Source organism: Caenorhabditis elegans, chromosome III (assembly GCF_000002985.6).
Source record: "Caenorhabditis elegans chromosome III".
Taxonomy (NCBI): Eukaryota; Metazoa; Nematoda; class Chromadorea; order Rhabditida; family Rhabditidae; genus Caenorhabditis; species Caenorhabditis elegans.
In genome coordinates this window covers 3,394,105-3,405,554 of record NC_003281.10, presented here as the reverse complement: position 1 = coordinate 3,405,554, position 11,450 = coordinate 3,394,105, and the positions used below count along the sequence as shown (strand labels likewise).

The following is an 11,450-nucleotide window of genomic DNA, read 5'->3' as shown; positions in this document are numbered from 1 at the left end:
TTTTAGTGGGGAATTTGCAATAAAATCGAAAAAAAAAGTATTTTAAAGGTTAAAAACCATATTTTTAAGAAGAAAAAATCATGAAAAGTTGAAAAAAATTCATTTCAAAAAACAAAAACAGAAAAAATAACAAATTTTAATCAAATTAAGCCTGAGATCCGTTTGAGAGTTTTCTTTTCAATCCGTTTTCCTTCGATTTTCCCAGATTTTCACAAAGTTTGATAGTTTTCACGGACAAATCGATCATATCAACAGCGTTGGCAATGGATTTTGACAATGATTTCGGATCTTTTGATTCGATTTTTCTGAAAATTAACTTATTTATTTAGTTATTCGAATAGAAAAACTATTACATGACTACAAATTCGCCTTCGCTGCACACTTCCCGTCGAGCACCACTTCTTCTCGGCTCTTTATCGATTTTTATGACATCTGCCACGGTTCGAGCCGCTTCTTCTGTTCCGACGGATAATCGTACGCTTCTGGAATTAATCGGATTAGAAACTGCTGTTAGAACTTCAGAAAATGTTAATTTTGAAACAAAAACATTTAAAAAACAGTTTGTTTTTTGTGTTTTTTAGCGAAAAACTCACGCTGAGTGGATATATGCCGTGCTCGGAGAGCTTGGGTCACATTCGTCCTCTGAAGATGACGATGAGCTTGTGTCTACTTCCATTTTGTTGTTGTAATCACTAAAAAACACAATTTTGAAAGTTTCTGATGAAAAATCAATAAATTCGCTGAGAAAAGTGAATAATAAATGCTATTCCAGGCAAAATTGACATTTCAAAAACCGAAAAAGCCATAAAAAACGACGGAAAATATCAAAAATCCTGTTTTTCGCCTGAAAAACCGGTATTTTCCATGAATAATTGCCAACTCATGGTTAAAGGCGCGCGTGTCGATTTACGCAACGGGTCTCGCCACGGCGCAGGAATTTGAACTTTTTTCGAAATTTGCGAAGCTTGGCGCCCAATTTCTATTTATTTTAGACTGTTTCGCCATAGTTTTTCCGTATTTTTACGAAAAATAGCTGGAAAACATTTTTTGTGCGTTTAAAAGCATATTTTATACAGAAAAGACTAGTTTTAAAGGTAGGAAAGCCCTATTTTAAGCAGGGAAAGCGTTGGCGCGAAATTTCGAAATTCAAATCCCTGGCGCGAATTCTTTGAAGTATTGCTGCTAATTTTCAACTAAAGAGACCGCAGTATTCGTCTTTTTATCTCGCTTTAGCTTGAAGTCTCTTGAATTGTTTACCTGATATTTTTCATATTTCAGCTCTCCTTTCGCAATGAGCGATCAGAAGCCGGTAAGTGAATCTTTTCGAATGTTGCTCAACATGATTCACGGTATTTCAGAATATGGGGCGCATTGTCGCCAGCGTCGTGGATGTGCAGCAGTTGATGACAATGCAGTTTGACTCGCTTATCAAAAGCATGGACTCGTTGAAGGTATGCGATTCATGAAAAACTCAATTTAATACTTATTTTTCACAGATTGAGCACCAGACCGGCGTCACCCAGCTTCGCGATGATATTCGTCGATCCGAGGATCGGTTTCAGAAGCAGTTGTCCGATTTGAGCACTAATCACGGAAAAGAGCTCGAGAGACTTCATCAAATTATACACACTCTTCTTGCTCGTGATGCGAATCCTCTCGGCTCAATGATTCCTCCACAGCAGCTTCAGCAACAACAGCAAATGTTGATTCTTCAGCGACAAATGGAGATGGCTCATGTGCAGGCAGCACAAGCTCAAGCTCATGCTCACGCTCAAGCTCAAGCCCAAGCACAGGCCCAAAGCCAAGTTATGGCTAATTTGCTCAATGCTGCGAAGCCAGCTATTCCCGTTACACAGCCACTGGTCGCCACTACAGCACAAGCAAAATCGACAGTTCCAGCTTCTGGAGTTATTGCACCAAAGGTAACAAATTTTCGGGTTTTAGTTCCAGCAATTAAAAATTCAATATTTTTCAGACATCTCCACCAGAAGTTGTAATTCCACCTGCTAAGCCAACATTCTCTACTCCAACGCCTGCAGTTGTTCCAAAGCCAGCCACCACCGGATTCTCATTCGGCGGGACCAATCCAGCTACTTCAATCTTCGGTAAAAAGCCTGAAACTGCTTCCCCAGTCGTGGTTCCAGCAGCTAAAGATGATGAAGACGAAGAACATGATGAGGATTACGAGCCAGAGGGCGAGTTCAAGCCAGTCATTCCACTGCCAGATCTTGTCGAGGTGAAAACTGGAGAAGAAGGAGAGCAAACCATGTTCTGCAATCGTTCAAAACTCTACATTTATGCCAACGAGACGAAGGAATGGAAGGAGCGAGGAACCGGCGAGCTGAAGGTTCTCTACAACAAGGACAAGAAGTCGTGGAGAGTTGTTATGCGACGAGACCAGGTGACCATTTCGGAGGAGACACTCCCTTCAAATATTGAGAATGGAACCGAAGAATTGTGTTGGAATATTCAGGTTATTCCAATTACAGCTTTTTTCACATTTTTCGGCGTTTTCCTCAACAGAAAGATCTTAATTTAAATTTAAATACCTTAATTTAGCATTAAAATAAATTACAGGTTCTCAAAGTCTGTGCCAATTTCCCAATTCTCGGCTCGATGACCATTCAACAAATGAAATCCAACGAGAAGGCCTACACATGGTTCTGCGAGGACTTTTCCGAAGATCAGCCAGCTCACGTGAAGCTTTCCGCTCGTTTCGCTAACGTCGATATCGCTGGAGAGTTTAAGACTTTGTTCGAGAAGGCTGTCGCTGAGGCAAAATCATCGAGCAACGCTGGAAAGACCATCGACAAGGAAATCAAGCCGGCGGCTGAGGTGAAGAAGGAAGTCAAGCAAGAAGTTGTGATTCCATCAAACAACAAACCGGAAGAGACTGGATTTGGAGATCAGTTCAAGCCAAAACCAGGATCTTGGGAATGCCCTGGATGCTATGTTACTTGCAAAGCTGACGAGATTGAATGTGCCTGTTGTGGGACATCGAAAGACGGATCTGTCAAAGAGAAAAATATATTCTCTAAGTAAATATTCTATTTGAGTTATCTTAAAATTAAAAATTTAAATTTGCAGACCTTCGATCCTCCAGCCTGCCCCAGGAACTCCAAAAGTGACATTCGGATTCGGAGCATCTGCTCCAGCCAAGGAACCTCTTGCTCAAACATCTCAGTTCGGTGGATCACTCAGCGGATCTCCAAGCACTAGCAGTAGCATTTTCGGTGGTGGAACACCAAAGGGAACAAGCGTTTTCGGTGGAGGTGCTGCTAATACTCCAACTTTCTCATTCAACAAGCCAGCTGCCGCTGTCAATGCAACTACCCCATCGTTCAATTTCAACAATCCTGCAGCTTCAACTGCTTCTCCGGCAACCTCTACGACTCCAGGAAATTCATTGTTCGGAGGTGGACTCTCCAAGACTGAATCTACAGCTTCTTCAACTACTACTCCGTCGTTTATGTTCGCCAAGAATTCTGAAAGTGCCTTCCCAAAGCCAACTTTCTCATTCGGAAAGCAACAGACTCCATCAACGACTGCACCAGCTAAACAAGAAGAAAATAAACAGTCCGAGACGCCAAAATCCGTGTTCGGTAGTGGATTCACGTCTGGAGGTGCAACATTCGCTGCCCTTTCAGCCAACTCTGCCAAATCTGGCTCCATTTTCGACGCAGCAAATGTCAAGAAGGCCCAAGAAGAACTTGCTGCTCAGAAGAAGGCAAGCATTTTCGGGAGCAAGAACACCACGTTGAACACGACTTCTGCAACTTCACACGATGGTGATGAGACGAATGAGGATGGAGATGGGGAGTATGAGCCAGAAGTCGAGTTTAAGCCAGTTATTCCTCTTCCGGATTTGGTTGAGGTGAAAACTGGTGAAGAGGACGAGGAGGTCATGTTCTCCGCCAGATGCAAGCTTTATAAGTACTATTCGGATCTCAAGGAGAATAAGGAACGTGGACTCGGAGATATTAAGGTCAGATTTAGGATTTTATATCAAAATGAGCCAGCTTGGCATGTTCTTTTGATAGTTTTCATTAAAATTTAGTGATAAAACGTAGAAAATAACTTATTTCAGTTGAAACAGTTAAGAAAAGTGCTAGTTTTGCGCACTTTTCAACTGTTTTGCAAGTATTTTCTATGTTTTTTCACTAAATTTTAATGAAAACTATTAAGAAAACAACTGATTTTTGACTCATAGAGGCTAAATTTGAGAAAAATAATTTATTATTTCAGCTCCTGAAAAGCAATGACAACAAATATCGAATCGTGATGCGTCGTGAGCAAGTCCATAAGCTCTGTGCCAATTTCCGTATCGAAAAGTCGATGAAGCTCAGTCCGAAGCCAAACTTGCCAAATGTGCTCACATTTATGTGCCAGGTAGCAATTTTTAATTTCTTTTTATATAAAAATGTACTATAAATTCCTTATTTTTCAGGACTTCTCAGAAGACGCCTCCAACGCTGATCCAGCCATCTTCACCGCCAAATTCAAGGACGAGGCGACCGCCGGAGCATTCAAGACGGCTGTTCAGGATGCTCAATCGAAGATGTAATCCTCTGCTGATTATTTAAATTATTTTATTATTGTTATTCCTCCCCACCCAGCACTCTGTGTTAGTATTCCCCACCACCAATTTTATTTATGAACCTAGTTTTATTCATCCCCATCTGCTGTCATCTATAGTCCTTTAAGTGTAGTTTATATTTGTCTGGTAAGGTTTTTAAAAAAATAATTTCCTTATTTCCCCCCCATCTCTCTCAAAATCCCATTGTTCTCATAAGTACCCCCCACACACTATCATTCATAATTTTTGTCTTTAAAACTTAACTATATTGTTCACATTGTCCCGGCATCGATTTTTCCCCACTGGTGACAATCCAATAAATTGTGAATGCATTGAAGAATGAGATTTATTTTGAGGGCGGGAAACAAATAAATAGGGATTAGGAAAAAAAAGAAATAAATTATCGTTTTATTTGATCATCAAGATGGGTGATATCTGAGAAGACGAGAACTTTCGATGGAATTGTACGCTGTGGGCAGAGAATTGACATTGTTCGCTTCTCCAAATCAACCTGAAATTTGGATAAAATTGAAATTTCCGTTCGAGACCCAAAAACTCGACGAAATACCAACCTCCGTGACAAGACAAAATCCAAAAACCGGCGATTTCAGCACATTTTCGTCGGCTTTCGTGCTCCGCGAGAACGCGAACAAATGATGTTTAATGTCGGCACTGGGCTCCATGATAACCAGCTTTGTCTCATGATTTTCAACTTCCATTCCGAATGGTAGACATGAATCGGGCAGTTGCTCGGCTCCGATTTTACAAAGAGTGACGTCATCGAAGCTGACGTCAAATGTGAATGGGTAGAGATTGTTGGCACGGGTTCCGTAGAAATACTGCAAAAAAAAAGTTTTTTCTTAACAAGTTAGGCTTTAAAACACTGAAAAACCAAAAAAAAGAAAAAACCCGCAAGTGCGGTAGGGTTGCGGAAAAACCGTGTCAGACAAATAAGTCCCGCCCCCTCAAATAATAATTTTTCGAATATTTAAGCTCTAAAGCCAGTTTTACTCGAATTTCTAGACCATAAAATACAGAATTCTTTGGAAATGTTTTATTTTTAGAAAAAAAATGCCTGAAAGGCCCAGGGACAATATTTTCGTGAAGAAAATTAATTTTTCAGCTCAAAAATTCAAATATATATATTTTTCCGATTAAATCAAATGTTTTCCAATAGAAAATAGACAAAAAATACAGAAAACTTGTCAAAATCACTCAAAAACTGCAAAAAATTTCATAGAGCGGAGCCTTTTAGCACGTGCGGCAGGGCTGCGGAAAAACCGTTCCAGGCTTGCAAATAAGCTCCGCCCCTTCAATTTATATTCATTTTTCGAATATTTCAGCTCTGAAAAGCTGATTTTTGTCGATGTCTCTAGTGCAAATCAAAGATTTTTTTGGAAAAACTTTATTTTTCGAATTTTGAGGACAAAACCTACCCGATGAACGTTTTCTCCGCGCATTTTCGAACGAATTTGCCCGGTTCGTTGTTCAACTCCACCGGATTTTGGAACATGTGTGAGCTGTAAATGAATGATTAACTTTCAAACAAAAAACAAGGATTTTCGCGACATACTCTGACGAATTCCGGCAATTCTTTACTCAAATCACTGTAGAGCCTCTCGTGATCGAGCACAATAACCACGTCGACTTCAAATGCCGATGCCGCTTTTACAATGCATTTGTATCTGAAATTGAGCTATTTTAAACAGATTTTCAGCGAAAAAAACGACAAACCCTTCCCCATCAACCCATCCACAGGTGTTAATGATCATTCCGCCGATTTTGGCTTCATCATTCTCCTGAATTTGTGCATTTAGTGTAGTTGCCATCTCTTTGAACAATGCTTCGTAGAGAGATAGATTTGCCGACGGAGAAGTGTGCCCAAACTGGAAAAAATTGGGAAAAATTGTGAATTATTTGATAAATTTAAAGCCTACATTAAAGACAATCGGCTGATTTCTCTCGAATCCATCAATGACGTCGGCTGTTTTTTGTACAAGAACAGCTGCAACTGTTCCGGGCACCGAAACGCTGTTCTGACCGACATCGAGCTCCACAAATATCGGGGTACGTCCTTGGCGAACCGAATAGTTGCACAGAATACGGGAGACTGTGGTTTTTCCGACGTCCGTTGGTCCAACTGGAAAATTAATTATTTTTTGGGTTAAAAATCAGTAAAAAACCGGAAAACAAGGTTTTTTCTACATTTTTCGAAGCCAAACATAAAAATAAATTACTTAAATTCCGAAAAAAAATAAAATAAAAAGGTGGGCGGGCCGTGCGGCACGGTTGCAAAACAACCGTGCCAGGCTTGCAAATAGCCCCCGCCCCTTGAAAATATTGATTTTTCCAGTATTTCAAATGATTTTTACTCGATTTTCCTGCAGAAACCACAGAAATTTTCAGTTTTTCGACGAAAAATCTCCAAAAAAAGCCTAGAATCAGCTCACCCAACAGCAATCTCGGTCCTTTTGCCTTATTCGAGTTTCCAGCCGCCTGTTCCTCTCTCTTCTTCCGAACTTCTTCCATAGCTGCGTGAATATTCAGATAAATGACCATCGGAGTGCTCTCGGCAACGTATGCGCTCTCGGTTGTGCCGACGAGCTCAATTGTGGCGCCTTTCCACGTGAACGCCGCCACACGAGATTCTGAGGAAAAATTGGGTTTTAAATGGCAGAAAATGGGCCGAAATTGACTTTTATGGCCAAATCCATTGGTGTTTCTCAATTTTTTTCTGTGATATTTGATTTAAAACACTGTTTTCCAGACTTTTCCGCATAAAACAAATGATTACATCTGAAATTATCGATTTTTAGGCCAAGTTTCAAGATGAAGTTTCAGCGAATTTCTCTACTTTAACCGCAAAGAAACACGCTAAAACTTGGAAATTGACCTAAAAGTCGATAATTTCACAGAAATTTGTGCTTTTTCTGCGGAAACATTAGGAAAACAGTGTTTCAAGCGAAATATTACAGAAAAAAAACGGAGAAAGAGCAATAAATATAGCCAGAAAACGGGAGTTTTTGAAAAGTTGAAAAAAAATCCAGATTTCGAGGAAAACTTACTGGCTGGAAATGTATATTTCTTATTTAACAGCAGTTCTGTGCCAAAAATTTCAGCGTATCCCTTGACGAGCTCCAGACAGACATCCGAATCGTCTCCGGCGGCAAATCTCAGCTCACAGTCCTCTTTCAAAACGAACTCTTGAACATTCTCCTCGCTCATTTCTTTGGAATCTGAAAATGAGGCTTTATTGATTTTTTAATTTTCAGGAAAAAACGCGGAATTAGATAAAGCAAAGACATAGTTAATTTACAAAAAATTTGGGATGCGGAAAACTACAAAAGAAGAAAAAAACAATGGGTTTATTATTTTTGGAGGAGAGAAACCTCAAAACAGAACAAAAAACTAAGGAAAATAAACGAGCTGAAAGAAAATGTGCTACTTATTTAGATTACCTAAAAACGTCAACAGTAAAGTTATAAAAGACAGAAAAAACAAAACAATTGAAAAAATTTCAGAAAGCAATCTATTTGGAGATGAACTTCTTGATCTTGTCGAGAAGTCCAACGTATTGAGAGTGCTCGTAGTGAGTGGCATAGGCGACGAGAGTCTTGCAGAACCGAGCATCGAGACCGCGTTCTTCCAAATAACGAACGAACAGGAGATCGTGGAGGTCCTGGAATTAGAAAAAATCAATAATTTGCGGTCCTCTTGGGACTACTAACTGGATCGATATATTTTCCACTGCTAGCGTACACCTCGGATGGTACGTCCTCGTTTCCATTCTTGGCAGATGGGGCGACGTAGAACTCTTCGACGCGGAAATCATCTATAAATAGTATATATTTTATTCGAGTTTTCGATAAAATCGAGTATTACACTCATCAGGTTGATCGTCAACTGGCACAAGCTCGAGATGGAAGCAAAGTCTCTGATCTCCCTTGGTAATCTCGACGGTGAATGGTGGCATGGCTACTGGAACTGGAGCGACGGCCTGGGATGGCTCATCGTCGAATCCTTCGTCCATATCGACAGAGTGGTTCACATTGAAGACGACGAGAATGCTTTAAAAAAATTAACTTTAGAACTATGAAAAATTCTGAAAAAAACGAACTCTTCGCTTCCATTCTTCTTGGTCAGCCTAACTTCGGCGTCCTTATTGGTGACTTGGAAGCCAGCAAATGTCGGCGCAACGGCTCCTTGAAGATTGTCGCTGCTCAGCTGTTGCTCGGCTTCGATCTCACGGTTCAGGGCCTGTTGAAGTTCTGGCGTTACTGACAGAACCTTGGCCGATTGTGAGAAATGGCGTGGAGCGGCCATTCTGACGACCTGGGATGAACGGAGAGCCACTCGGGACAGGGAGCGAACAAGGGAAGCAGTGTTCATTTTACCTGAAAGAAGAAAAAAATAGAAAATTACATTTTCCAAAAATGATGCAAGTTTTTATCGAGCTAAAAATCAAGATTATCAGGTTATAAAGCGTTTCTAATTGATTTTAGGCTAATTTAGTTGTCAAAAATCAATAATTTCAATGAAAAACCTCGAAAAAATCAGTGGAAGCGTGCAGAACCGAAGAAAAAGCGAGAGAATATGCGAAAAGCCGACGAAAATAATTCAAATAGAGCCTTTCGTGGCAAGATATCTTCGCCGCAAAATGGCATGCGCCTTTAACTTGGCGCGCTTTGGAATTGTGTTCAAACGTTTTTCAGCCATATTTTCTCATTTTAAATCGATTTTTTCTTGTTTAAAATGATTTTAAAGTGCGTTTTCTTTGAAATTATTGACTATTGGGCTTAAAATTATATAATAAAACTGAAAATTGCCAGAAAAATCGATTTTTTGTTGTAAAAACATGGAATAGAGCTGCGCAGCTGGCGCGATGAGTCATGAGTCATTTGAAAAAGCAGCATTGCGAAATTTATGTTTAGAATTTTTTGAAGATTATTGATTAAACTAGGAGATTATCGATTTTAAGGAATATTTTTATACTTTTGAATTTTCGAATTTCGTGTTTCTGGCTAAAATCGTTGGTTTTTCTCGATTTTTCATTAATTTTCAGTTTTTCAGAAGTTTTTTCGTCTAGAAAACTTGTTTTCTGGCATTTTTCGGAATTTTTGAAGCTTCAGTGTATTTATTTCGAGGTCATAGCGTTTTTTAAACGGAAAAACTCTTTAAAATTCGAAAAATCATGTTTTAAATCAAATAATAATGAAAAATCTAGAAAAACCGATCTAGAAAACATTTATTTGCGCGGGAATTCAAAAATTATTCGGTTTTTTGTTGGAAAAATTAAAAAATCAAACAAAATTCAGGAAATCTTTATTAATTTTTCAGCAGTAATGTCCTGTATAGTGAGGATTTTTTCTGTCATTTAGGGCAAAAACTGGCGTACTTTCAAATTTAAAAAACCATTTTTTCGGTATTTCATAGTGTTTAGACCCCAAATTCCGTTCCCAAAACCTCCCAGAAATTAAATCGTATTCCGTATTCCGTCGGAATATCTTGTTTATCGGCAAGTCATCATATATACCTCCTCATTCCAATGTCCTTTCACACACATTCGAAAGGAACTGTCTCCGTATAAATACACAACGAATGGGAACTGTCTTCTCTCCGTCTCTTCACTCTCTTCACTGCTTCTCCCGTCGTTCCGAAGAATATCGATTGTTTTTCCGCTCTTTTCCGTTTATGTTATGTTTGCCAGTCATGTGAATCACTTCATAACGTTTTTTCTGCTTTCCGGAGAGAATTCTCCATTTTCTGCTACAGTTTTGAGGAAAAAAAAATTGCATTTCGTCGCATTTAATGTGAATTTTGGCCGGGGGAAAATATTAAACAATCTACATTTTTATACCGGGAATTGGGTGGGCGGCAAGTGCTGTTCGGCAAATCGCCAAATTGCCGGTTTGCCGATTTGCCGGAAATGTGTAGAGGCACTTTTTATAAGACGGAACCACTTAAAACTGCCTTTTTGGAATTTATATCCCGCTTTTTAAAGAAATTTTCATAGAAGTTGCTTATTTTTCAAAATAGACGTAGGAACATTCATAGGGTGCGTACAATTTTGCCGATTTAAATTGAAATTCTGAAATTTCCAAAAAAAGGTGCAAAACCACATTTTGCCGAAAATTTTCGGCACCTGTCGTTTTTCCGGCAGTTCGCCGATTTGCCAGAAATTTTAATACCGGCAATTTGCCGATTTTCCGGAAATTTTGAACTCCGGCAATTTGCTGATTTGCCGGAAATTTCAATTCCGCCAATTTGCCGATTTGCGGGAAATTTCCATATAGGCAATTTGCTGATTTGCCGGAAATTTCAATTCCGCCAATTTGCCGCCCACCCCTGACATTAACATTAATTGAAAATAATTGATGATTTTTCCAAGTTTTGCAAAAAAATTCCGGAACTTTTAAACTGATTTTCCTTGTTTTTTTTGCCGAAAAACGAAAAAGTGCAAATTTTAAATAATTTACGCTCCGTTTTTCCTCATTTGACATCCTAAATATGCCCTCCGCCTATTAGATTCTAATCTTTTCTCCGTTTCTCGGTCATTTCCCTCAAAAATGTGTCATATTTCGGTTCAAATCCCCTTTCCAAGGCGACAAACGCTGAGAATCAATATTTCCTTCGAAAACCTCGCTTCCAATCGTAATAGGAAACAAAAAAACTGAAACAAAACATTTTTTGCGGCGGTGACTCACCGCTTTTTCGTTATCAAATAATATTTTCCACGCCCCGCATCTTTTCAGTTTTTTTTCACATTTTTTTGGTTTCTACCATCTTCATATTTCATCGTTTTTTGAGAGAATATCAATTTTCGTTTCAAAAATACTGCTAATAAACGATAAATTAGCGATTTCAATGCTAAAAA

At 39.2% G+C, this 11,450-nt stretch overlaps 4 protein-coding genes across 6 annotated transcripts; 1 reads left to right on the top strand and 3 right to left on the bottom strand.

The window, feature by feature from the left end:
- Positions 1-85: 85 nt before the first annotated feature.
- F59A2.5 (L antigen family member 3) lies at positions 86-692 on the bottom strand. Its single transcript, NM_065303.4, has 3 exons — positions 594-692; positions 354-482; positions 86-305 (listed from the first exon to the last, which is right to left on the bottom strand). The coding sequence occupies exons 1-3, from the start codon at positions 674-676 to the stop codon at positions 146-148; spliced, it is 372 nt and encodes a 123-aa protein (NP_497704.1). The 5' UTR covers positions 677-692; the 3' UTR covers positions 86-145.
- Positions 693-1,278: 586 nt separating this feature from the next.
- Positions 1,279-4,911, top strand: npp-9 (Nuclear Pore complex Protein). 2 transcript variants are annotated; one of them, NM_001384053.2, is made up of 8 exons: positions 1,279-1,309; positions 1,359-1,451; positions 1,497-1,922; positions 1,976-2,401; positions 2,578-3,038; positions 3,088-3,985; positions 4,246-4,389; positions 4,448-4,911. In NM_001384053.2, the coding sequence occupies exons 1-8, from the start codon at positions 1,292-1,294 to the stop codon at positions 4,562-4,564; spliced, it is 2,583 nt and encodes an 860-aa protein (NP_001369848.1). In that variant the 5' UTR covers positions 1,279-1,291; the 3' UTR covers positions 4,565-4,911. The 2 variants fall into 2 exon arrangements, with proteins under 2 accessions (NP_001369848.1, NP_001370159.1); NM_001384054.1 differs by having other exon boundaries at positions 1,976-2,473.
- clpf-1 lies at positions 4,911-7,812 on the bottom strand (the record flags this gene model as incomplete). Of its 2 annotated transcripts, NM_001047393.5 has the most annotated exons (8): positions 4,911-5,087; positions 5,149-5,415; positions 6,013-6,096; positions 6,150-6,261; positions 6,311-6,462; positions 6,514-6,716; positions 7,027-7,224; positions 7,642-7,812. In NM_001047393.5, 8 exons carry the CDS (start codon positions 7,799-7,801, stop codon positions 4,977-4,979), a joined length of 1,287 nt encoding a protein of 428 aa, NP_001040858.1. The 2 variants fall into 2 exon arrangements, with proteins under 2 accessions (NP_001040858.1, NP_001040859.1); NM_001047394.4 differs by lacking the exons at positions 6,013-6,096; positions 6,150-6,261; positions 6,311-6,462; ... (1 more) ...; positions 7,027-7,224; positions 7,642-7,812 and having other exon boundaries at positions 4,977-5,087; positions 5,149-5,295.
- Positions 7,813-7,927: 115 nt separating this feature from the next.
- cri-3 (Conserved regulator of innate immunity protein 3) lies at positions 7,928-8,970 on the bottom strand. The gene is made up of 4 exons (NM_001393306.1): positions 8,694-8,970; positions 8,459-8,643; positions 8,305-8,408; positions 7,928-8,255 (listed from the first exon to the last, which is right to left on the bottom strand). The coding sequence occupies exons 1-4, from the start codon at positions 8,963-8,965 to the stop codon at positions 8,106-8,108; spliced, it is 711 nt and encodes a 236-aa protein (NP_001379055.1). The 5' UTR covers positions 8,966-8,970; the 3' UTR covers positions 7,928-8,105.
- Between the last annotated feature and the right edge of the window lie 2,480 nt (positions 8,971-11,450).